General features: G+C 42.0%; 1 protein-coding gene across 1 annotated transcript in view; it reads right to left on the reverse strand.

Annotated features, from left to right (window-relative positions):
• Positions 1–3,793: 3,793 nt before the first annotated feature.
• The window catches only part of snd1 (staphylococcal nuclease and tudor domain containing 1), a 164,695-nt gene continuing 140,591 nt past the window's right edge, over positions 3,794–27,897 (reverse strand). The window contains 5 exon segments of the mRNA XM_079335501.1: positions 3,794–4,793; positions 6,798–6,842; positions 19,752–19,955; positions 24,380–24,493; positions 27,417–27,486. Coding sequence (XP_079191627.1) covers positions 4,728–4,793; positions 6,798–6,842; positions 19,752–19,955; positions 24,380–24,493; positions 27,417–27,486 — 499 coding nt within the window. The 3' untranslated portion in view covers positions 3,794–4,727.

A 27,897-nucleotide genomic window follows, 5' to 3' on the forward strand; every position in this document is an offset into this window, starting at 1 on the left:
GTCTGATTCTGATTCTGATTCTGATGTCTAGCACAAAATAGCCCTACTTCTCACTTGATTTATTAACTTAGGAAATATTTTCCTAATTGGTTATATGCATACAGCATGATGTTATGGTTCTGTTTAGACCATCTAATGCAACAACTTGCTAGTCAGGAGGTGTGGAAGTGGGTGTCAAATCTCTCGTCTACATACGGTTGCTTCTGGAAAAAACAAAAAACAAGTCAGCAAAATAACAAACTCAAGGTTTTAAAACAGGAGTGTACAAACCTGTTGGCTGAAGCGTGGTGGTTCAGTCATTCAGTTAAATGGTGGGGTTGAAAACTATTTAAAAAGGTCAATAATACTTATGACCTTTGAGTTAGCATTTATTCAGCCTCATGAGCTGCTCAACATCAGGCTCAAAAAGTTCTAATTCTTTAGCTCCAAAGATGAAGGAAGAGATTGTTCAATTACACTCTGTCTCAGGGCTTCAAACTATACAATATTCTTTGGTCATGTTACCTTAGCTGTACTGATTAACTACATATACTTCCTACTTTATTTCAGAGACAAAATAACATCAGCGAGCAAGTCAAGCTGTATTCCTAAATCCAAAAGAGAAACTATCGGTGTCCTCAGTTCTTAACCATTCTCAGCATGATTTCAGTATTTGGGTATTTGATTGTATAAGCCGAGCAGACACATGCAGTCCTTTGGGATACTGTTTGGACTGAGGCAGGTAAAATCTGGTCCCAAAATGCATCACAGGAGGACAGAGGGCAGGGCATGAGCGGGTGTTACTGAGAGATAAGGAAAGACAGGGGAGAAATTCAGTGTTTTTGGAAAAGGGGAGGCATGAAATTAAGTGGCATGAACAATAAATTAACAATTCAAAAGAGCAGATTGACATTATAAACGGAATAGAATTAACTTTGTTGGCCAAAACCACATTTTAGCCACTGATCTCAGTCTGTTAATGGGAAAGTTAATCAAATAAAAGCACATTTTTAAGGAGAGAAACCTTTACAAAAGATACAGATGAAAATGTTTTAGATAAGTATGGCTGCTTCTTATCTTAAAATAAATAAGCTAAATTCAAGAGTGACTCAAAGCTGAGTTGATCAAGAGAGAAGTACACAACAGTTTGACAATCTGATCTTTGTGCCTGCTGGTGCATAAACTGACACACACACAAGCCGTATCAGTTATTACTATCCTACTTTCAACTGCATCAACCCCCATATTAGTTTCAAAGCTTTTTCCTTTTTCTTCGGATTGTTAATTATTGACCTGCTGTTTCTATGCTCCTCAAACCCCTCAGAGGGAATCATGCCCAGGGTTCATGTATAAAAGATATTTCCTCTCATTGTGCCTTTTGTTCACATCAAATGTTTTATTTTTTTCCTCTTTCTTGTAGCTTCATGGCTAACACATGCAAATTGTCCTTTAGATCACACAGGGAAAAGACATTTTCCTAATTTAATAAAAAGGACCTCTGATTTTCTCACAAATCCTTCACAACAAGGAAACATTTCATGGTTTAACTGTTGTTGACACAGTTTTAATTTGGCTGTGCAAAAGCACTGAAAAAAATTGACATTTCTAAGCAAACAATTTGCTGACAACAGCTCTCTGTAATCTGCGTGTTACGTCTGCTGGGCGTTGTTTCAACTATGACAGCTTTACAAACAGAGAGGAGATGAAACCAGAAGGCTCAGCTTACAACTCACACAGACAAGGACTTGTCATTTCTCCCCATTATCGCTTTCTTTCCTGTCCTGTTTTTTTTTTTTTTTTGTCTCTTGTTAGTCGGCTCAGGCACTATCTCATCAGCTCAGAGAGCGAAGGCAATGAGGCAAAGAGAGAGAGAGAGAGATAGAACATGGGGCGGTGAGACGATGGATAGTTTGTGACAAAGAAAGACAGAGAAAGGACATGGATCTATGAGAGAGAAAGTTGTCTCTACTAGTCCATGAGTCAACCGACAGCACAGACAGGATTCTTAATTGCCCTTAGAGCATATTTCTCAGCCCAGCGGCCGGTAATTGGACATGAACACAGCTGATAAATTGCACTGGCCTATGATTTGGTGGCTGCTGACTACTGCATGGCACCTGAAATTAAGACTGGCATCCAGCAAGGACTGATGTTGGTTTGAACATTTCCGTACAGTATACCAGTTTTTCCTTTACTTTTTTCTATGATTGTGCAAAACCCAGTGTGATCTATCAAACACATTGAAAGATAAATACCTGATTGTTTAACAAAAAAAAACAAAAAACAAACATGTCCTTGGGACTGAAGATGCTTTCATAGTTTTACAGAGTGCATTTTGTTGGACCACAATGCTGACTACTACTAACTCCTTCAGACAGCTGTTAGTTGTTAGCGAGACACTGACTGCCTCAAGCTTTAAACTAGTTTGAAGTGCAAATGTTCTTCTCTCTATTCCCCTTGCTGAAGCTCCGCCTGTCAATCACACCCGGACACTGACACATCCCTTACTGGGCTCAGAATAAAACATAGGGAATGATTGTTATAAAAAGAAAAAGTCTTTTCTGTAAGTACAAATGTGATGAGATCTCTGTCAGACTTGAAGTAGACTGTCATGGGAAAACTGTATTTTGCAACGCCAGCCTCTTAATTGAGCTTTAATTAGGAGCTGATGCCTGTCCATATGGTACGGAATGTGGTGATTTGATTTGTTGGCTACATTTAAATTGTTAATCATTCCTAGAATGTTTCATAAGAAGACAAAAGTATTTAAATAGTTGATTGTAAGGCAGTTACTCCGCTGTCTGCAGTGAGAACTCTTTGTAGTTTTGGAGACGGTCAGTTTGGATCGTTCACACACTGAGCTGTCACTCAACATACTGTTGAACTAGTAGACATCTACGGTGGTTTGAAACATCTGCCTTACTGTACGTCTCCAATGTAAATTAAGCATCTGCACACTCTTCTTAGTTTTCCTTTCTTTTTTTTTGATACCATGAAAATATCACAACTTAATCAAGGTGACCTTAAACAAATGTAAAACTCCTGCAGTTTCAACAGTTGTATTCAGTCCAGTGCACACCGAGCCTGAATCCTCTCGTGTGTGTGGTGTTTGTGGTTTCACCGTATCAGTAATTATATAAGGATGTTCTTTATGTAACAGTGACAAATCAAGGTTAACAGTCTTTGAATGTGAAATGCAGCATTTATGAATCTTGAATGTTTGAGCACTTCATAAGATGGCTGTTCTTGATTACATCATGTTAGATACGTCTACAAAGAATGTTAAAAGACTATGACCCAAAAAACATCATCCTGCTAAAGTAGAAACGCAGCAGCAGGGCTTTTGATTATATATATATATATATATATAAACAATCTGAAAAAAGCCCCTTGATTATTTGAGTGTAAAGCTTAGACAAAGAAGGGCAGCCAAAAAAACTACATATGTTATGCTTGAGCCCCCTGCAATCCCCCAATCGAGGTACTCTGACAAATGGACCAATCACCATGCACTCATGTGTCACTGATGTGCTGGGAGAAGCTGGAGCTGAAGCTGTAGATAAGTATGCTAACACAGGGTAATAATGTTTAAACTCAGTCAGCGGCCTTAAGAGTGTTTTTGTTGTTATGGTGACTAAACCTTTTCATCTGCAGAGTATTCGTTTGCTTTTACTACAAAATATGCATTTTTTTTTTAATCAAACATTCAAGTTTGAAGTTCTGCTTTTTTTTAGAAATCTTTGCCAGTCCCTGAAAATCAGCTCAGAGAAAAATTAAGACCCCCCCCCTCCAAAAAAAAAAAAAATCCAGACACTTTTAGTTTGCTTACATTTATTAAGCAGATTTTCAATAGAATGCAAAGGTCCATTAAGTGGAAACAAATTCAAACACTGTTCCTGCCATGGCATACAGAGACAGAAAGAGAATAGACTGCCAAAGACTGGATCATAACCATTATAGGGTGTAAACTTTACAGGAGAGAAAGACATGAAGAAATGCCACATGATGGCATCCATGTTTACCGGTCATCAAAGTGTGATATAGTGGATAAACGACGAAACAATCCTCAAAATAACATCTGCAAATGTAATCATCACACAGATATACATTGAAGACAAAAATAAACTCATTTTTTTGTCTGTGTGGCTCCACCTACAGCTTTTCTCTAAATAAATCCATTTACACTTTTAAACCTATCCGCACATTTACATGAAGTATATTAGGGAAGCGTTTGTTTGCCATAAGAAATCAATTGTCTTCCCTGAAACACGCGGTCTCGCCCTGTACAGAGGAAAGCAGGGATTGGGCTAGAGCATCAGAGAGCGAAGACCATGATCGACTGAAACGTATACGCAGGTATCATTACTTTATCATTCACACTGGAAGTCTGCAGAGAAGGTAACATGGCATTAACACAGATTGGCAATAGTGCAGACTGCTTAAGCTGGCAGTAGCCCAATAGGGAAGAACATGATGACTCGGAAATGATTGTTGTATGATTAATTTATATTTTCATTTTATTTGAGCTTTGCTAGCATGCTCTATCTGGAGCAACAGGGACTAGCTGGAAGGAAAAAAGAATTAGGACTGCAGGGATGAAACGTCAATCAAAAAAGGAAGAATGAGTCAATGCTTGTCGTTTAGTTTTTTTCTTTTGTCTTCTGTCAAATGCATCACTTGTTGTCCGTGTCGGTCTTTGGAATGGTGTTGGTGCGTTGGTTTTGCCCTTTTTTTATCTTTTTCTTTTTTTAACGGCGGTAACCAAACTCATCGGCATCATCTGCACGGAAGTCTCCGTAGCGCCAAATGTTGAGCTGATGGGAAGGCAAAGACAAATTTAGTGGCCACAATGAAACAAATAACCATAAAATGCTGAACAGTACTTCAATAAACTCTGAAGCACATAAGTCAAATGGTCAGGAGGGGAAAAAAGAGAGCAAGACTGAACGCTGCCATGCACTATTCAGAGAGAGAGTGTCAGTGCTTTTATAGCCCGGTGTGAAGGCGACTGCATCATCCTCCTCATCATCGCCATTTAATCCAACTCTTTGTGCTCGCCCATCCAAGCTGGAGGCCCCGAGCGCCTCAGATACCACCCAGTCTATTACTTCTCCCATTCCATTACATTCACATTCGTGTGTCGCCCCATAAACCATCACATGCGTTTCCCAGCTAAATGCTGCCTTTATTACAATGCTTTTGGCAAAGTGTGGGCGTAGTTTGGAGCAGCTTCAGGAACGTATTGGTTATTTAAATGTGACAGAAACTGCGCATTCTCAGGGTGGGAGGGAATGTGTGTGTGTGTGTGTGTGTTTGTGTGTTTGTGTGCGTGCGGGATGGTTCTTTTTTGGCTCTCACAAGCATGCATGCTCAGCTATTAATGCTGTGATTCACAGGTAATTAGCGACCTCACTCATTAACACTAGTTATTAGTATGAAGGAGTGAACAAAGACATTTGTATGTACTGTCGTCTCTCACTCTGCTGCGCTTCCTCCTCCTCCTCCCTGACACCCTGAAAACATGGCACTCACTAATAGTCATTGTGATGGAGTCAGTTTCACCTCTGACAGGCGCATTGTCTGAGCATGCTGTTAAACAACATGGTGACTAACAAAGCGAAGGAGGGGCCACCTCCTCAAGGATTTGAAGCTATCGTGCTTAACATTTACAAAAGTAACTAGAAAACAGGATCCAAGCCTCGGCTCGGGCTCCTGGGACGTCTTGAAATGTACCAACACATTTCTTTTCAAAGTCAAATGATCTCAAACTCAAAGTGCCTTTGCAAACACGACTGACAAATTGGATTAGCAAGAACTGAAGAAACCAGGCTAATAGAGTTCTGCTTGAATCAAATGGATAACAGGATATCACGGTAGGTATTCAATATATGTTTCAATTTATCTTCAAATGCTAAAACAGACATCAATAAATTCTTTACATTAACTCCCAGTTTGACTGCAAGTCAAAGCCCTACACAGTGTGGATTTAAAAGATGTTAAATCACTTCAGTACATGTTACTTGAATAGACGTCCACGTGGTACTGTACCCAGAGAACCATTTTTATTGGCACTTTTAGAGCACCAATGAATATTTATGTCCACACAATAGTGATTGACTACTAAAAAAAATAAAAATTCAGCTAATCAAGAAGTATTGACGTTTTTTTAATAGTTCTGGGACAACCACTGAGCTACAAGGTGCAGGGAATTGAGTTTAGGAGGCTTTGTTGACAGTCAATACTGGTTAATAAAATCAATAATATGTGGGCTGGTGTCCTTCATGGCCTGTTTACAATAAATATACTGAATAATACAAGAGTCCTCTCTTTTCCATGAGAAGATTCTTTTATATTGGATGCAATATCTGGATTTGTCCCTTCCATAATGTTGCTGCCATTTAAACTATCTGGACACTAAACTACTCATCTTCATTTAAGTCATTTAATTCAAAGCTCTCTGACTCGACTCGACTCATCGTAGGAGGCTTCTCCATCGTTTCCCTCTCTCTCTTTCTATCCCTGCTGTACTATTTCACACACTTCCCTGCTCCCCCTTTTCACAGTGTGGACCTGCACAGACTGTGGGCAGCAATCCATATGGGACAATGGTGACTGCCAATGTAATGTGCCGCTACTTCAGAGAGAGAGAGAGGAAGAGAGAAAGGCAGTAAAGAGGAAAGACACTTTCTCCCCGTTAGTCGCTGTAGAAAAGTAATTAGTGTTGTAATGTATTCTTGTTTTGTCACTAAGAGACGGACAGAGACGCAGTTGTAAAAGACGTTGGATGGAAAGACAAAGATGAGACTGAGGGGACTTACCCGGGCACTCTTGGCAGATTCTTGACTGTTCAGGTACTCTGTAACCTAGGGCAGAAAGAGAAGAGTCATTAGCATATCACATCAGAGCATCACACTCCAGATTAAGGTGAATCAGTGCATCCTTTCAACCTGCTCTGCCCCCTGGAGAATTTTCTTTAAGAGCCGACATGGAAACTCTTTTTTTCCCTCCAAAAAAAACAAGTTCACTTGTTTTAAGGGTGCTTGCTCACCCCCCTCAGCAGCACTGGATGTAAAGAACTCAGTGTACTGTGAAGCTTAACAGGATCAAGATATGCCACATAGACTCAGAGCGGCTGTGTCCCTGAAGTGGACTGGGAATGCACAAATATGTGGAAGAAGCATACGGAGCTCAGAACGCCACATTTCTGTCCGTCATTTGGGGTCAGTGCTTCATCCAGCATGCGCAGGGACTCACTTTGTGCTTCATGCTACAACTCACACAAGTGGAGGCGATGAAGAAGAGAGGCTCTCATACGCTCTCATGCCTGCTAGCCTCAGGCTAACACCTAGCCCGTTTGTAGCTGCAATTTCTAATCAAGTGCATTCACAGGTCGCCTTAAGGAAGCTACTAGCTAATCAAGCCCAATTTCCATGCATGTTTCACGTCGTAAAATCAGAGCTGTTTTCTACATTTACAAGCAGGTATGTTTGAGGTTAATAATTATTAGCAGCACTTATTACTTCATCAACCTCATCCTGCCCGTCTATAAGCAAGACTTGTATCACGTTTGAAAGAAGGGAAGTGCGACTATATATTTCAGTCAAGATTATCGTACAGATTCTTCTTATTAGAGATTCTTTAAGGGAGAAATATGTATTTCTGGCACGTAGCGTTTAAAACTGCAGTCCAAAATCAAAACATTGGTGTGAGCGCCCTCTCCTACTGAACGTACACAGACTTGATGTGCACTTAGGTTGTAAACATGTTTACAGTCTTGAAGCCTTTCAGCCGATCTCCATCTTTTCAAAAGCAAGTTCCAATATTGATCCGAAGTTTACCACATTCTAAAAGATTTTGATAACATAAAATGTTGATAAGAAAAACAAAGAAAAGCACAAACAAGTTCTTAACAATAACTACAAAAAGTTCTTTTATAAAAAAAATCAATGCCTGATGCATCTCTTCATGTTTACAGTACAAAGTACTGTACAAAGAGCTGTATCCATTATCTAGAAACCTTCACATGTAGTTGTTATAAAATGTTTTGTAGTCTTTGATAAAAGTAGAAATAAGTTACGTTTAAGTATAAAAACTGTTATTTTTAATGAGGAAAAAGTTAAGACAGGTGTTTTTCTCTTCTTCATTAAACTGTCTGAAAACAGGATATAATTAAGCTATCACACATTTACTGAGTGATAAGATGAGTGACACTTTATTAGTAACTGATTTAATTAAAAAGTGAAATGTATAGAAATGTGATGTGCATGTTTTTTTATTTTTATTAACAGCTGCATTAAAAAAAAATCTTTTGTCAGAGAAGCCCTTTGTTAGACTTGTTCCACACAAAGAATTGGACACGTGTAGAAAGAATTTAGTGAAAGTGCACAGAGGTTATTAAAGAGTCGAAGGAAGAGACAGGAGGAAGCCAATGTGCAGAGTTGAGCATATTGACTGCTTCTGCTAGAACAGCCATTTAGCCTCATTGAATGAACCACTGATGAGTCATAGGGCAGGAGGTGTGTGTGTGTGTGTGTGTGTGTATGGGGGGGTGGCAGAGAGAAAGAGAACGAGGCAGTGTTTTGTTGGATGGTAACAGCAAGTTGATGTTTGGACCTCGGAAAATTTTGAGCGGAGCTGTCCTCCATCGTTAGGCTGTCAGAGACTCGATTCAGAGTGATCAAAACTTCACACACGGTTCACTCTGTTCAGCCAGCCCACTCCAACCCTTCTGAGGATTGGATGTAGTACAGACAGGACTTATATTACCAAACCAAACGGGTACAGTAAGCTGAATAAGCAGGAATAACATGCATGCTAAGAAGACAAACGAAAGAAGAAACAAAGTGTGAGCAGAAGTCACTTGAGAAAAGCAGCGGGTAAAGACGAGTCATTGTCTTCTTGTAATGGATTCAATTGTGCACCATGTTTTGTAGCTTATTATAGCAGCAGATGAGCTGGCTTTCACACTCAGACGCACACACACACACACACACACACACTGGAACAAGGATGCCAGATGTTAAAAACTGTCGAGTGTGGATGGGGCTCTGGAGTTTAATTGCTTAGCCAGCTAGTGCTCATAGCTTGATTTGATAGCTACGCTTGCACATGGCAACGCCAAGATAACAGACCTGCAGCTGGACGGTGCGGCCACTCTGTCTGAGGGAGCGCACATGTGAGTGTTTGGCTGGAGGAAAAAAAAGTGCAGCGGCTGCAGCACTCATCCATCAAAGCCAAGTAAAGGAGTGATTTTTGGGAAGGAGTTGGGATATGGCGTCTTGGTCCCATCAGGCAGATGTCACCATATGGAGGAGCCAGCCGATGATATTTTCTGGGCACAAAAGGCCACTGATGCCATTTGGGCTTTGGATGGGAGCTATGAGGGCCTGTAGCAGTTTCAGCTGGCTCTCTTACAGTACTGCTGCACTGTGAGAGCTCAGGCAGGCTAACATGATGTGGGAGAGGGATTTATATCTGCCAAAGTGAATCCACCTATATTTGAGCAGAAAAGGAAAAATTGAGGAAGGAAAAATGACAAACTAGGAATTCAAAAACCCCAGTCCAACTTTAAAGAAAATATAAAAATAAATTCAATCTTCACTTAGCCCAACTCAACCCAGCCGAGTCTGCATCCAAACGTAAAGCACCAGTGAAAGAAGTCAAGAGCACTACAGCACAATTTGCACAGATTGTATGCTGGCGCGTTGAAATGATGACGGCGAGCCTCTTTGTGCTACTGCTGGGAGGGGGGCCTCATCTTTCACTGTTCTGCTCACTTGTACCCGCTGAAACAAAACAGCCAATCAGTGAGCAGCTGAGCACAGCTGATGACTGCCTTCAGGGGCTGCGAACAGATCAACGTGTCCGGTCCCCGGATCTTACTCTCACAGCGTCTCTATTGGCTCCAGCGGGGAAGCATAATGGCTCATTTAGCACACAAACAGAAGCATGAAGTCATCGACAAGATAACTTTCAACTTGTTCCCAATCCTTTTGGGAAAGAGCAATGTTAAATACACAAGAAGGATGGAGGAGGGGGGGGGGGGGTGATGGAGGATTGTCAGGGAATGAAATGATGTTCAAGTAGAGCAAAGGCGAGAGGCCAACAAGGAAGCAGCTTAAAGCCGATTATGTTGAGGAGGAGGAGAATATGAAACGACAACAAAAAAGGATAATGAAAGAAGGCACAAGGAAGAGGAAAAAGCCGTGTTTGGAGGGGGCTTTGGGTGGGCAGAAGGAGACGGGTGACTGGGTGCTTGTCTGCATGACCTGACAGAGCTCCCATATGCCAGCCAGATGCCATGCTGGGTGAACAGTGGTCGAGGACGCTGAGAGTAAGCTGGTCGGGTGGAGGAGGATGCTGTGTGTTTTGGAGAATCCCTGAATGTGTTGTGATTAATTCTTAACGTGCTGTGTTTAACTCTGCTGAAAGTCAGCAACAAAACAACTATGAGAAAGTTTTACTGATTACAGAAGTCAATTTAGTACAATTTCACACCAACAATTGACAAATGACTAAATTTATCGCAGCATTCTGACAAAACAAAAGGATTGTCTGATACTCCTCACACATTCAAAAATGTTTTCGCAGCTGCTGACTGAGTTTGTTTTAAAGCATGCAGGTAACTTTGTGTGAGGAGGGAGGCTTTGTTAAGTGTGTATCAGGCAGTATAATGAAGGACAGGTTTGTGTGGGTCTGGTGTTTTGGCACCTGTCGGTGTGTCTGGTTGGCTGTGAATCTGTCTGGATGAGAGTGAGAGCGGGGACAGTGTGTTTCTCCGCGCTGGCCTGCGAGCCGTGCCCAGGTGGTGTTCTGGTAAGCGTGGTGTGAAAGTGGCAGATCTGAGCGCGAGCTAACAGGGCAGCTTTCTGACAGGTTGAGCATGTCTGGTGCGTAGGTGAGGTGCCACTTTTGTTGATTTTTACTGCAGTCAAAAGAAAAGAAAAAAAAAAAATCTAAAATGCTCAGTGAAACCACATTTTAGATGGACACAAAAAAAAGCAAGTGACTAATCAAAGTTTTAGTGCCGGGTGTGTGCTCTCTTGGTCCAATAGGGAATGTCAGGCAACGTTAAAACCAGTCGAGTGGAAAGGAACAATGAGGCTTGTCCTCCACGCATGTTGAGCTTTTCTCATTAACAGCAATGACTATCAGACGCACAGCCTCGCAGACATGAGCAGTCAAACTGCAAAAAGGAAAAAAAAAAGGCCACTGACTTTCTTTTGTCATTGTTTGTGCATTGTTTTGTTTTTTTGTGCTGCTCTCCGAATCCTCGACACATCTCGTTGCAGTCCCCCCCCCCCCCCCCCCCCCCCCAGCCCGCTGACTCTGTGCGTCTCCTTCTGACTCCATCAGAGGCAGAATTTCTGCACTCACTGTCAGAGCATTTGGTGAAACATAAAGGCTCTTGTGTCTGTAACTTGCACTGTTTTAAAGTAAGTGCTCTTGGGGAAGCTAAGTAGAGGCCTAAGAGATGTGTCTCATTCAACATGCCAGTGCATGAATACTGCATGAAAGCAGACAGAATGCCTGTTTGAGCAGGAAAGTCTCTTTAGACTTTGAATTGCACATGTGGTTTGATACGGGGAGGCTGGTCCCATAAGATCTAAAGCTAACCAGAGATCCCTTGAAGGCTGTGTGTGTGTGTGTGTGTGTGTATGTGTGTGTGAGAATCAGTCCATGAAAGAAAAGGAATTAAAAGTACATTTTGCATGAAAATGATTCCTCTTTCGTATCTCAGGTAATCAGAAGCTCAGCTCTCTGTCGTGATGTTTTTCAAAGCGCCTAACATTTTCTGAGCTGCCAATGACACAACACAACCGTCTCCACTGCTGCAGTGACTCTCAGCTTCCAACACGGACATCAATCTGAGTTTAAATCGCTTAACAATCCAGTTCTCCTTCAAAAGAAGAAAAGAAAATCTGTGGACATCTGTTAAAAATGTTCCATGTACATTGTCCCTGACTGAGGTAAACTGCCATGATGCATGCTGCCCCCCCCCCCATGGCTGTCGGAGGAGATCAGGAGCTTGGCGGGAACGTGGCCTGACAAGCCCACCAGCATGGGTTCATAGAGTTAAGAAGGACATGCACACAAACACACAAGGACTAACAACAAATATCAGAGAACTTTCTCCAATGCTCTCCCCGAGGCATCACGGAGAAAACAAGTCTCTTGTTTACGCAGTTGTATCATGGCCATACGTCACACACACACACACACACACACACACACACACACACACGAAGAAGAAAGAATTTATTCTTTCTGCAGTATCTCTTTTCTTTATCTCACAAGGTCACACAAGTCAAAAAAATAAAAGTTCAAACAATGTGAAGCCTTCACCCCCTTCCTGACTGTTTTCTTCTAACCTCCAGGGTGTGTGTGTGTGTGTGTGTGTGTATGTGAAGGACAATAATGTGTGTGTGTGTGCTTGTTGTATACATCTGCAGAAGAATGAATGGCATTTGGGAAGTGGCGTGTGTCAGCTAGGAGATGTCAAAAGGGCCCTCAGAGTGGGGGCTGCAGGTGTGTGTGTGCGCGTGTTTGTGTATGTGTGTAGTTAATAAGAGGAGAGAAAAGTCCATTAAAATGGCCTCTCTCTAACTCGACTTGTAAATAGGTATTGAACCATTGGTGGGGAGCGATCATGCTGCCACACAGCCATGAAGCTCAGTGACTGTGTGTGTGTGTGTGTGTGTGTGTGTGTGTGTGTGTGTGTGTGTGTGTGTGTGTGTGTGTGTGTGTGTGTGTGTGTGTGTGTGTGTGTGTGTGTGTGTGTGTGTGTGTGTGTGTGTGTGTGTGTGTGTGTGTGTGTGTGTGTGTGTGTGTGTGTGTGTGTGTAAGCGCCTGTGGTGTTTTCTCTCAGGATGAGGTGGAGGGTTCTTGATGGGCCGTGACAGACGCTGCGCTTGAACAGGGAGGGCAGCGACCTGAGAGTCTAGTGGTGGTCTGGATTCGGCTAAAAGCCATTTATAGAAGACACGGTGAGGAAGTTTTGGGGGTTTGGGGAGGACACGATGGAAACCTGATCCAGCGTGTCATGAACCATAGGGAGCCAACTTACTGCACTCTGGCGCATACACGCCCTTCCCTTTGTTCTGCTTCTGTAGTAATGTTTCTTCTGTAAAACTACGGCTGTGTTGGAGCACAAATGGGACTCCCCCTACATGTTCTCTGTCCGTCCCCTCTGTCCGTCCCCTCTGCTCATAAGCGACAACATTGCTGCTACAACATAAAAGATTGTTAGCCCATGAGGCCTCATTGTGTTACAGAGAACCTGTTTGGAAACACCAGCATTCCCATGAGGCATATCATCAGTGTCAAAAGCAGAACCATTGCAATGGGGCAGCAGCCGCAGACTCAATCACATGATCCACCTTCCTGTAGTGTGTGTACCAAACAGCACAATTGCACTTTGATAAATGGAACACGCCGTCTCTAGAGGCGGTGTGTGCGCGAGCATCCTTCCTGATTTCCTGTTTGTATTCTTACATGCAGCTCGAGGTGTGACTACACTTCTAAGCACACCATTTCATCTTTATCGTCAGCTCCAACCCCATTAACACAATTACAGAGCGGTGAAACCACACAGGGGACTCTAATTGTAAGCTGGAAGAAAACTACACTACCCATGAGGCAGCGCAAGCCTTAGAAATGGATGGAAAAAAAATAAATACCTGCATCCTATGTGAGGGAACATTTCAAGGCTTCACTTCTGGCCCCTTGAAGCTACTATAAAGTCCTCTTTAAACATTCATACATGAGAAGTGCGGCCTCGGAATGAATAGAGCAACAATACTGAGGGAGAAGATGAAAGGACAAAATATATAAAACCACATTTCCCAGGGGACTGCTCGGTAATTAAAGATTCTGCAGCTCTTAGGGAGCCTCCTCACAGCTGTTTTCCCTGTAGCCTTTCTTCTGCTGACATACAGCTCTGAAACTTTTTTTTTTGATGAAGATCGGAGGCATATCTCAACAAAAGCTGCTCTCAGGTGTTCTTCTGCAGGAGCAGAATGGAAACTTGACTTTGGTCGATACGGCAGGACGACTACAGCAGGTCCCTGTTGGTGATTGATAATAATTGTGCTGGCGAGGGAGTGACAGACTCTTCCGTGTTTGTAATTGACTTGTAATTAGCAAACAGGGGATTATTAGCTTGTAACTCTAATGTACTTTGGGGGGTTAGCGCTGATGTCAGTTAGTAGAGGTGACCGGGCGAGACGCTGAGCGCCCGGTGGCCTGCCAGAGCTCGAATTCGTCATGTCGCCGAGCTGCCGCTGACAGAAAACACTGTTTAGAAGCAGCCGTGCACAAAAGATAGTGCTTCTAACCACACAGCCATCTTCCAATTGAGCTGTCACGACAGACTCAATTCAGCTACAAACGCCAAAAAAAAGCAAGAGAGTTTCTGGTCAAAGGTAGCTACTGCAGGCGCTTAGAACTTGTGTAACCAATCAGGTAGAAAGAAACATTTCTCCTGTATTGAATTATCTGTCAAGCCGACTTCTTTTTATTGGTCTCTTTAAATATCACTCACATTTACTCAGCTTGTGGGTCTTTCCCCTTGAAATGATAAAAGACAGACATTACTGTCAACCCAGTGAGGGTTCAGAGGGCAGAATCCGCTGATACAAGTTCCAGATAATTGCAGATAACAGCATTTTAAATCACAGCTCATTATGAGGCCAACACCAGGTCTGATCTGAGTGCCTCTCCACTTTAATTCCTGTGGATTATTGTTCATCGTGACATATCAATGAAGAGAAAATGCAAATTAGCAAATGCAAAAGTCAAATGAGTCGCCTCCCATCAATGTCTATATGAGGTGTTCAAGCTCAGTGTGAATAACAAGAACAGCAAAGGTTAAACAAGGATGTTTGAGTGAGGGAATATGTAAGTGGAGAACAAGTAATAATGACAAGTACGACGGAGCAGTAAGGGAGGGATGTGCACAAAGCGGAGAGATGGAAGAGGAATGGAGAGTACAGGGGTGAGTAAACAAGAAAGGAGTGATGGACAGGAGAGCACATGAAAGAGATAAATGGGAGGGAGACGATGTTAAATGAGTGATGTGGGAAGTGAGGGAGGAAATGAAGAAATCAGATTCTAATAATATGAGAGAGAGAGAGAGAGAGGGAGAGAGAGAGAGAGTCGGTGAAGTAAGAGAGGCTCTGTGTGTTTTAGTGAGCCAGTGTGGCATCGTGCCACACTAGCAGTGGATCGTTGATGGTGCCAGGACAGTTTAAGGATGGTTTAGTGCTGTGCCTGAGGTGGAGAAGGCATGAAGTCAGTGTGTGAGTGGTCAAAGCGGGAGAACTCAAAATATAATGTAAGCACTTGTAAGTAGTATACATAAAAATACAGTCCAGGTTTGCAAACTTCACTTCACTTTCAAGTAGCCAAAGAAGACAGATTTGCCATTTTTTACGTGTTTTTTTTTTTATAACCTCTTTACCATTTATTTGTACTGGAGTTTATAACTTAAAAGGGTGACAAAATCCTCTGACGGAGGACTCAAAAAGAAGGACTCAATGTCAAAGAAAATATCATGTTTTAATTCAGAAAGACACAAGATGTTAAAACACAGTGAAAGGAAGAAGACAGGACCGTGATGAAGGTTGAGGACGGTAAAAGAAATCAAACACATGTACTGTAATAGAATGTGAATAAAGTGCACTCTACCAGAGGATCTAAAGATGCTTTGGAGTTGTTTAGAGCCTAAGTGATGATGCTTCAGTATAACTACTCCTACATTATAAGTGATCCTTAAGGCTTTAATAAAGTTTCTGCTTCTGTTAATATCAGTTATTCTCTCTGCTTGCTGATGTCTTATCGATTCAGCTCCACACTTACTCTCATTCCCATTTTTAGTGATGGAGAAAATCAATGCTCCTTTATTCACGCATTTGCTAGATTACAAAATGAAGAGGAGAAACAAATTCTCTCTCCCAACTCAAGAATAGCAGCAGGCATAGGAGCAATCAGACCTAATGACATGGTTGACACCGCTCTAATCTTGCCATCTTCAGCACACATAATTGTTGAGCTCTACAAACAGCTAATTTATGAACCACACATGATGATAACATTTACACTGGCTGCCACTTTGCTGGAAGCCAATTGTACCTGACAATCTATAGAGTACAGCAGGCCGGTGCCTCAGGGAACACGCCAACTCACTCTTCTTTGTTGCAAATTGATTTCTGCAGGACTCTGAAGCTCTATATCTGAATTTAAAAGGGTGGTGACAAATACAGAGAAGAGCAGGCGGAGAAACAGAACGATGGGCAATGTGAGGCTGAAAGACAATAGAGATGCATCTTTAAGAGCAAAAATGGTGTAGGGAGAAAAACTGTATGACACACTTCTGAAGTCTGGAATACTAAATAAAGCACATTGTGCCCATTCTGTTTCCGATGCTGTGCAGATTATAAAGCAATGTTATTGCGATCTGATGATCATCTAAATACAAAATCCTCAAACACACGTGCACATCAACTGCCAGATGTATGACTGATTAAACTCCGTACTGTGACATTACATCTGCTCGATTGTCACTGTAAACCATATAATGGATGTAAACAGTGTGACATGTATACAGGCACTGTGATTTAGGCTTTTTGGGTCAATCCATAATGGAGGACAAAAGATCAGTTGTTCCTTAATCTCCCCCCCCCCCACACACACTAAGTACATCATTTCAATCATTATGTGGCTTACTGTACTTTTATCCTCATGCTACTCCCTCTCTTACTGCCCATCTTTAAAAGCCAACTTCCCACCAATCAGAAACCAGCAGTTGGCATCCATATGACCATCTTTTTCGCCTACATGTTCACAATGGCTGTTTATCCTTGTCCATACTGTTGTATTGCTGCAGCTATGGGCGTCCATATGGTGTGTGGAGAGGCACTCTGTGAATGTAGGGCTTAGGGCAGCGATGCACTTGACAGAAGAGATAAATCCCCAAATGGATGAATATCTCTCGCTTCTCTCCGTCTCTTGGGACAATGCCATCCTCAAAGACTGGTGTTAACCTTCAGTGCACTTATGACTCACTATTGATAGGCGCTCAAGTGCCAGTGAACATTATAGCCCATCTGTTATGCAATGCCAAGCAGTAGAGTACAGATTACAATGAGCATGTTCCAATCCCCTGGAATGTGTAATGAATAAAGAATGGAGCTAAAATGGAGCTGATAGGAAGGACAAAAGTCACTTTTACAAGAGGGCTGATAGTCCGGGTGAGTGAGAGGGGAGAAAGAGTCGGTCTGGATACGACACTCTCAAAGGCTCAAGGGGAACTTTCTATAAAAGAGGAGAAGAATAGGGGCACTGTCAAGTTCTTTGGTGCGGATGGCACAGATCCAGAGGTCAACAAAAGGTTGTATCTTAGAAGAGTTTTTGGCTCCGCTGCCCCTGCGAGATAACATTTTCTGTTGTCACAGCAGCAGGAGCTGCAGGGCTGCTCATGAATCTTTGAGCCAGAAAGGTTCCTTGAAAACAAATGACACAAGGTCAACAAATAAAGATGAAAAAAGACGGAACTGTAAAAATTCTTCATCCAAAGCAACATACACGTCCAAAACACATCAAATATGGATTGAAAGGAGCGAAAAAATTAACCAATCAACCAATTAATCAAATTAGGTTTTATAGGTAAGAAGAAGGCGTAACATTGAAGTCAATTAAAGGGCTACAATTTATTCACTCAAGCCTTCTTTTTCTTCTCCTAGTTTGGCTGTCTATAGAGGGTTAGTCAAAAACATTAAATCACTCATTGTTATGTCCCAGTGTCCAAGGTGACTTTGGGACACGTTTCCTTTTGTCCATCCAAGAGTCCAGAACATAAAAGATTCAATTATGTAGACAATGAACAGCAGCAAATCCTTACACTTGAAAAGCTATAATGAGAGAGTAATTAGAGTTTCGGATTGAAAAGTGTCTGAGACATTTGACAGGATACATTTCAGAATATCATCAAATTGTTATTGAGGTGTTAATCGACTAATCGCCTCAGTTCTAGCTCATTAAGACCATAAAGTTCTTCACATTCTCTTTTGAAGCTCTGAACCATTTGAGAAACATTTAAGGAATAGGCAGAAATCATATTAGAACATTTTTTAAATGTAAGTGTGGCACCCCGGGCCAATGCAACTAATGTGTACATCAAATTGTCGGCACAGAAAACTGACACAGGCGAGCACTTTCTATCCATCAGAAGCACGTTCCCTCCATTGGAGGTCTGAAAAGTGTCTTCATCTGGTTCTGCTCCGAGCGCAGAAACAGACTTGATGTGAGGAATTATCGGCCAGAAACGCTGTACGGCTTACTTTAACACACTTGTAAGCACATTGGCAACACTTGTGGCCTGTTAAGCCTCCTGTAGATCACAAATAGAGAAACTCTGTAGCCGGCTTTGAAAAAGCAAACGTTGAAAGACCCAGTTGTTGAATACTAAAGAGAAACCATTTGATGCAACAACAGTGAAATGTGTGCAGTCTATAAGGCTATTAGGCGTCCAGCTTGAAGGGCTTAATCACTGTCCGTGGTCTATAGGGTCCATTACCCAAAGACTGCATTATGGTCTTTGGCCACTCTTTGGAGGTCAGAGGTCAAAGCACTCTTACAATGATGCACAGTGCTTTATTGACTGACTGGGAGGTGGGAAGAGCTTTTATCGCTGCTCTTTAGTGTGTACAAAAATGAGCCTCTACGTGTGTGAATGAATTGTGTAAAAGAATGTCAATACCAGCATGTTCTTTCCTATAGCCTCTAGTATACATAAATTTTCATTTTCATTATGTTTATGACCGGATACAAGCATGTGGTCATATTGCTCCATTCCTTTGTGTTTGAAGTTTTAAATAAATGACAGAGTGAAGAATACGGGAGTGGTGAGGAAGCAGTAATTGCAGCAGGGATAAATATCCTCCATTTTTCTTTATCTTTCATGTACAGAGCGGCTTTGAGTCTGCGGGGAGAATTGGCATAATGAGGGGAAAGTAAATCAGCAACACTTCACGGTTCGACAAAATGGCCGCCATCAGAGGCAAATTGCAGAGGTGTGTAAGTATGGCCGGGGATTGACAGTGAGGAGAGGTTTTATGTCACAGATGTTCAAATTAGCAAAGCTAGAGGCAATAGTGGCCGTCATTAATCAAAAATAATCTATACTTGACAAACTCTGGGGAAGAAATGAGTGGGTAGATTCATGCGAGCATGGAAATGTGGTAATTATTGGAGTGTCAGAAAAGTCACAGGAAGCATGGAGCTTTAACATTCAATAATACACAAGGGGTTCTTTAGCCAATGACTACGCTCAACATTTACTGTGCCATTAAAACTAAGTAGCACCTGCTTCTGTCTGATCAATTGATGCTATTGTCTATTTATAACAGTTGGCAAAACTATTGATCCAAAGTGAACCACAGCCACCTCTGAAACATAAATAGGTCGGTAGGAATAAGCGATGTTTGAAAGGCAGATACTGATTTATTTGGCTTAAGCACAAACATCTCGAGTGGGCTGGAAAAATCAATCAAAAAAAAAAAAAAAAAAAAGCCTGAAATGACTCAATCAATAACATTATGAGCACATTTTTACCACAGGACCCCAAACCTTCCTTTAACACTGCTGAAGGAGAATATCAGTCCAGTTTAAGGCCATAAAATTGTCATGAGAACCAATCCCTTCAGAAGAACAACATCCACATTCAAGACTTCCCAAGTTCAATTAAAGACACTTTCCCCCCTCTCTTCACTTACCATCTTCTGCAGATACTTCTCCTTGCGGACATCCACCATGACCAATCCCTCCTTGACCAAGCCCAGGCCCACGTCATCCTTGGTGTCTCCAAACTGTATTGTGACATGAGGGCATGTGGCACCCGAGTACTCGACATTCAACAGGCACTGGGTGTTCTGAATATCACGCACGATGCAGTCCACCACATCGCCACGGGCATCATCCTGAAGAAGAAAGGGATAGGATTGAGAAGACAGAGGAGGTAAGAGAGGGGGGAAGAAAAGGAGTCATTAAAGATCGATGGGATGAAAGGCAAAGAAAAGTTACAGATCCACAAGTGTAACCCTGGAGTAGTTTTTTTTTCTTCTTTTTTTCAAATTCCAAATCTCATTTTGCTTTCTTGAAACAGTCAAATGCATCACTCATCGAGAAGGTTTGAACAAAAAGCAGCTTGAGTTTGTCAATTTGAATGATAAGTTTCCCTGCAGTAGTGCGAAATGGCACTTAAAAGTAACTCTAAAAAAAAAGAAAAAAAAAAGAAAGAACCAAAGTTGTTGGCATTTCTGTCTGTTTTATAACCAGCTCAAATCTCCGGAAGCTTAATAACGTTTATGCAAAGGAAACAAATCCATGCATTTCAAGTGGTTTTAAAGTTTTCATTGAACTTTGAGGTGTCTGATGCACACACTTAATTATATGCAATATAGATGCGTTTAAAAGAGCCTACTTTATATTAAAGCTGAAAGTCATTGGTAATGGGGTAAAAAGTGGAGGTTAAAACTCTGGCCAGTCGTCTTACACACAGACGACCATTCACCAACTGATTGCTGTCACATGATCACTCGAACTATAATCCATTTGCTGTGTCACACAGCAATTATCTACTCAACCTGTGCTACAGATTTCTGTGAGGCTGAACTATCGAATGGTCTGCCCCTAACCAGCCTCCTTCCCTTGGTTACCTTTCTCCCTCTTATGCCTATACGCCTTGAATGTGAAAGGCCGGGCTTTGATTGAACACATGGTGGAGGCTGCATGTAACCTCCACCATGTGACAAGCAGAGAGCTGCATCGTCAGAGACAGGGAGACACTTAAAAAAAAAAAAAATCAGTCCCTGGCCATCATCCATCCCTCCCCTACACCATCCATCTCTCCTCTTCCCTTCTTTCTCGCCCTGGTCTTGTCTCCATGGCAACCCCCTTCGAGCTAGCCGCCCTTGGGTATGTGCATGTCTGTTGTGTGCGCGTGTGTGTGGGCAGGGAAAGCTTGTTCAAGACACAAAACTTGAACAGCCTTTTTTGTCCCCCCGCTCTCCCCCTGGTCAGCTTGTCACAGGCGCTGTAAGGGAGCTTAGGGCGAGAGAGAGAGAGAGAGACATCTGACAGAGGGGGAGAGAGAAAGAAAGGCAGGAAGAGAGGATTACCAAACAAGAATACTTTTAATTTCACAATTACACTTGTGAGGGGGGAAAGCTAGATTAACGGGTCTGCTAGTGACCTCCTCTTGTCCACCATATGTGCAGAACAGAGCTCCTTCAATATGTTAACAGGCTAAAGAGATGAATCTTACCTCTTGTAAATCAATATCATTAGGGGTGCAGCTGGGGGTTTTTTTTAGAGAAGTTTAATTTTAGCGCTGCTCTTCTTAAACTGTGTTTTAAAGCTTTTGAACTACAGGAATAGAAACTTTTGATTTATAAGATCTTTTTCTATTGAACAAAAGTGAGAAAACCTTATTTAAAGGAGTGTAAATTATGTCCAACAATAGAGCAAGCACACAAGGCTTGGCTTTTATTGAACACTAGAAAAAACTGTCAAAATATACAACGACAACAGGAACATGCAGACTGAGAGTTTTTGATCGTCTATGCAGAAGAAAATAAGAAGTTGGGTTGATAATTTAGCAGTAAATGTTGCAGTGTCAACAGGTTCTTGTCAGCTTTATTCAGTGACCTTTATTTCAACAATAAGCAACCTTTTGCTGTAGTGAGATTAAAAATGATATAAACATATTATTAGTTAATGTGTGAATTTGAGAAACCTTTCCATTGTCAGTTCTTAGTTAAACATCCATTAGGGAATGGTTGGGGATGTGATCTTTTCGATTGTATTTGTTGTTCATCTTGGAGTGCACTCTTGGCATACACCGCTCTCTTTAATTGGCTGAGCAGGTAGAATACAGAGGTGGCAGAGAGTTCATTTCATGTCTGATAAAATTGGATTAAATTGTGCTAAAAATGTGGAAGCAGTCATCGCTTTGATAGAGGAAACTGCTGCAGGTGTCATGGAGGTAACATTTGCATTGTGTCACCTACTTTTCAAGGAGCAAAGAGTTTTTCTACAAAACAGCGGGAGTGGGGGGGTGGGGGGGGGTTGCGCTTTATATTGCATTTATGGAAACCACTGTGAATAACATCATCACTATTTTGGTGTAAAACAAAGACTGGGAAGGGTTTTTTGTTTTTTTCCTATGGTAGAGTTTTTTGTGCAGGGCATCAGGTGACAGACTGTGAGACAAAGGCAACAACCTTTCCTGTGTGCTGCAGAAAAAGGCACAGAACAAGTGGGGCATCGTGCTGTCAGCGCAAGAGATGCAGGAAAAAGGCTCCAGATAAAGCAGATGGGAAACACATGAAAAGAAAAACCACGAGAAAACTGAGAGAGGAGTTAAAGGGATGAGACAGATTTAGAGTGACAGAGAAGGAGGGGTGGGAGGTGCATGTCAGCTTCCAACGTAAAGCTGTGTGTGTGTGTGTGTGTGTGTGTGTGTGTGTGTGTGTGTGTGTGTGTGTGCGTGTGTGTGTAGGTGTGTGTGTGTGTGCATGTGCGTGTGAGAGGGGGAGCAAGTGTAGGTGATGCCTCTGTCCCCCAGGTTGAATCAACAGATGGGCCACTTCATCCTTCAGGAGACACCGACTCCTCCGACAGGTGACAGCATGAATTCTACCAGCCCGCTCAAACACGCACGCACCCGTTTAGATGATTGGAAAGTCTCACAGCCTTAAATGATGTCGCAATTTGATAAGAATAATATCTACAGGGATGTAGAGTCTGCGTCCTGCTGAACCACTCTCTCTTTCTCTTCCTAGTTTCATCTTTTACCGCCTTCTTCCGTGTCTCAGCGACAGCCATCGTACCAAACGGCACTGAGACGGGCTCCAGGGAGTGCTCCATGTAAAAAAAACTCTATCATCAGATTCATTTTACAACGACAATCTCCAATTTGTTTTGAAAGATTATCAAGAACTTGTATAGAGCGCAGCATAAAAATGTGAACTGAGTTTTAAGATGTAAAACGTAAATAAATAAGCACATGTCTGCCAAACACCAAAATAAATAAAACATTTATTTCACTTTTAATTTTGGGAAGCTCATAAAAACTTTAAAGGTTCCGTGAGGAATTCTGAGCTGGTTATGAATCTGACTAAATGAACACACACGTATGACTTTGACCACCATCATAAGAAAGGATCATTTCTGGTCAGTTATTTTGAATGCTTGTAACGGTGTAAGTGAAGGACAAACTTTCCTCACAGCACAGATTCTTTATGAGTGATACAGCTGACCCGTTATAATAATAATATTAGTAATGTTTTCTCATTTGAAAGCACTACTCGCATGTACAGGACAAACTCAGGAAACATATCAAAAGTACTGTTTGACTTCAGTGGACACCGACATTGACAACAAAAATGATGCTTTATAAACATCAGAACTATATCAGATTTATCTTTATCAATCTAGTCATATCCATCTATATTTATCTCTCTTTGTTTCTTTATCTATTTATGCTAGTCCATCTGTTTTTGTATGCTAACAGAGCAAATACCCTTTAAACAAACACACGTCCAATTAAGACCGGGCTTAGCATTGAATTAAGCACATGGCACATGTTTTATCCGCCCAAACTCCTCAGGATGCTGCCAGCTCAGGAGACTCCCAATGAGTCGAACCCTCTGATATACACAAAACAGTGTTCTCACACACACACACACACACACACACACACACACACACACACACACACACACACACACACACACACACACACACACACACACACACACACACACACACACACACACACACACACACACACACACACACACACACACACACACACACACACACACACACACACACACACACACACACACACACACACACACACACACACACACACACACACAGTCTGAGCAGGTCGAGTAAACACACTAGGATGTAAACAAAAGATTAGGACTGTTGCAGAGAAAAAGAAACAGCTATCAGACGGGCATTTACACGCAAAGACAGAAACACATTAAACACCTGTTTGTTCTAAATGTCGGATGTGAGTTGCTCTCATTTGTTGGAGAAATATAAACATTACTGCTGCTCATCTAGTCTTTTATTTTCATACTAAGAGAACCATGTTCTTCATGTTTGTCAATGCTCTGTACACATGAATTATGTGCTGAAAACTCTACGACCCTGTCCTTAGTTCAAGACTTTATCACCTCGTACCACAAGTGACACCCCGACTCTTTTCATGCCCTGCCAGAAAAGTCAACTTTCAGAAGCTGGCAGAAAAGTCAAAGTGAAGAAGTTGATATCTCAAAGTTAATTTGGAAGCCCTCGGTTGCGACACATATCTCAGCTCTGCACTTACGTCCTGTGGGATCTGGATGAAGGCGAAGGCGTGCTCGGTGGCCTGTGCTGGCAGGGTCCGGATGCTGAAGGCAGGGGGGATGACAGCCAGACGAGTGGACGACACGACTTCTCTCTGAGGAAGGACAACCGAGGACAGAAATCAAATATGGAGCTTTTTCTTTTTTCTTTTTTTTTTAAGGACATCTTGATGATTCTGATAAATGTAATCAAACACAGACACACAGAAGCACTGCTTTCTGTTTTATAAACGCTAAGTCCCAAAACATGGGCTCAGCGTCAGATATATTTACTCATGGGATATGATTAGGTTCATTTTAAAAATGAAACTCAAGAACAAGCTGAGTTTGTTTTCCTCTTAGGAAACATGGCAGACATCCATCGGCAGCTACAAACACCTTAAAGGGGCCAGCAGAGATTTGAGGAGGAACGTCTGGCTGGTTCTGAGATGATACAGACACAAACGTGACGAGGCGGTAGAAATCTTGTCATGAAAGTTTGCTTTCTGAATCTGCAACATCACAGAGTGCACCTCTTCAATCAAACATGTGTTCACGTGAAGGACATTCTCAAACAAAACACTCTGAATTCACCCTTCTTTCATGTCTTCCCTGGATTCTGATTCCATTCTGGAATCCTTCTGTCACTTCAACGATGATAGTTTACAACTGTGAAAGACGGACAGATGCCATTTTGTAACTTAAGGGCTGCATGCGCGTGTGTGTCACCTTCCCGATCGTTTCACAGCTGTTTCTGCAGCAGCACTGAGTCACTTTCACTAAGCTCCATCTGCTCTGCAGCTCTGCTACGAGCTAAGAGGAGCGGCGACAATAGATGCTGAGCTGAAAGTCAGCAGACTTGTCGGATTAGAAAATTAAACTAAATCAGAAGAATGTAAAAACTGCAACACAGCTTGACAAGAGTGTTCTTGAGTCTGATTATAACAGTGCTACATGTCGGCTTGAAGAAAAACACATTGATGAGTTTCACGAATGAGAAGGCTTATTTTCTTGACTTTTCTTTTTCATAAAGTGAATTGGTTGTGGCTGGCTCAGACTCCGACCAGCTCCTAGTTGTGTTGCTATAGACACGGCGGGGGCTGTCACACTGGGCTCCTGTGTCGTCCTCTCTCTCTCTCACTTCATGCATTCATGACATCGCTTCATGCCACTTTCTATAGGTCTTCAAGCTCCGTTGAAGTTACTGACCATATATCTTCCTGGGAGCTCCTGAGCTCTCGTCTTGTAGGTGCCTCTGGATTGTTGGTGATTATCATTATAGTTACGAATATTCATCTTGAAATGATCAGTTCATTTTCGTACATGCTGTCCCTGACAATACCACACATGCTTTATTACTGGCATTGAAGCTATACATTTATCTTAATCATTGTTGCTCTGTTCCTCACTCAAAAGAACTTTGTTCGGTTTGTCATCATACCAGAATGTAAACTTCTATACAATAATAGTAACAACACAACTTCATTGATGCCAGTCATGAAACCAGGGCAAGAAAAATTGACATCTTATTGGATAACTTTTGTTGTTCAGTGATTATCCAATAGGACCTGCATACTGTCTAAATAACACAAATACAATGGCAAAATGTTGGTGCTGAAACATTTCCAACTTAAAAGTTTAAATTCGACAGTTTGTTCACCTATTTAATGAAATAAATGTCCTTTCTTCAGTTTCAGCAGTTTTGGATACCAACAATCATTTCAAAAAACATCCTTAAATGTGTTTTATCAAAACGTTCTCACAAGCTTATGTCCTCTTTGCTGAACATGTAGAACTCTGGTTTTGCTCGGTTCCTAAATTAGAACAAAAAAATCCTGTTGCTATGCTCCTATGTATGTACTACATCCTCTGATGAGAAGCCATGGAGTGATAAAGTTGATAAATCCCCACAGGTATAAGCCAATGTGACCAATCAGTGATCAGAACAGGCTGCCTGAAGTGCGAACCTGCTGATGGAAAGTCAGAAGAATACAGCCGTTAGGGAGTGGGGAGTTAATTTAATGACCTCCATATCTTAGGTTAATGTGTTCATCGGACTGTTCAGTCTAGACAGAGAATACCTTGAACATTTATTATGGATAAGGTTATGGTTGAGATTTATCAACCCCATATTAGATTTTGACAGCACTGTAAATGTGGGCTTTAAAAAATGAAAGACAAAAGAGCTCTGCTGTGTTTGCTAATGATCACATAATAACTCACTGAGACGTGTACCTGAGACAGGTGGCTTTATTATCGCCTAACAGCTCATGACACAGCGGCATGAAATCAAGGCCAGAATGACTCAACCTGAAATGACGCAAAACTAAAGAGTATGAGGTGGTTATCAGCTTGAATTTTTTTTGTTTTTTTTTATAGCCAGGTTGGCCTCGGAGAATCACACTTTCAGCAACATGCCAGGGCGCATCGTGTCTGCCAGCCAAACCTCGAGTTGTCCCCCTGCTCTGAGGTCAGTCACACACTGTGCCGCTACACTGCATCATGGGAAATCTCCTGCAGGCCAGGACATTGCTGCATGAGCCACTCTGTGATGCAAGTGTGTGTATGCACGTGGGCAGGAAACGACACTATAACGCACTCACAAGGATGTAGTGCCTTCGTCATCGCAGAAAGAAGAAGAAGAAAAAAAAAAGAGAGCGAGGGGGAGTTTTGCTTTTGTCTTCGTTATGAAAAGGAATAAAAAGATAAACTCAGATGCACTCTTTGCTTAAGTCGTGAACAATAAAGACAAAACAAACAAGCCTGCAACATATTTGTTCTAAAAACTGCAGCTTGAAGGATACATAAAGGCTGTAAATCTGCTTCGAATGCAGAAATAGGCGAACAACTGGTGTCTGAATAAATGCAAGAGATAGAAAAGAAATCCCTTTTCAGGCTATACTTTCCCTCCGGCTCTGGGTTTGGCCAAAACAAAACATGACTAATGTGTGTGCTTCCTGAGCCTGCAAACTATTGCATTATGTTTTAATGATGACAATGCAACATTCAGCACAAACGCAGGGTCAAAAAGTTACTCACATTGCCATAGTCGATGTAGAAGACATGAACCTTTGCTGGCGACTCAACTTTCTCCACTCGGGCTCTGTACCTGCAGCAGCAAAGGGATAATTGAGAGAGAGACACAGGCAGAGAAAGAGAGAGAGAGAGAGCAGAGGGAAAAGAGAGATGAAGACAGAGGACACAAGAGGAAAAGTAGATGAGTAAATGATTCCACGCTTATTTCCCTGGGGAGAAGGTGTTGGAGGATCTGTCTGTTGTGATCGGGGGAGAGGAGACGATGAGCATGCTGGCGGGGGGGTTAGACAGAGGGGATCTATCAGGACATGGCAGGGCTGGGAAAATTGCACTGAGGCCTCTTTGCAATAAAGGATAGAAATTTAAACCAATTTTTTGCCTTGTGCAAACAACTTTAGCACATTAGTGCTAATCAGAAAACGCAGCAGTTTTACTCGGTAACGTTTGATTTTCCAGCACGCTTGGTGGCTGAATTTGACAGTAG

This window comes from Symphodus melops (genome assembly GCF_947650265.1).
Source record: "Symphodus melops genome assembly, chromosome: 22".
In the NCBI taxonomy this organism is placed as follows: Eukaryota; Metazoa; Chordata; class Actinopteri; order Labriformes; family Labridae; genus Symphodus; species Symphodus melops.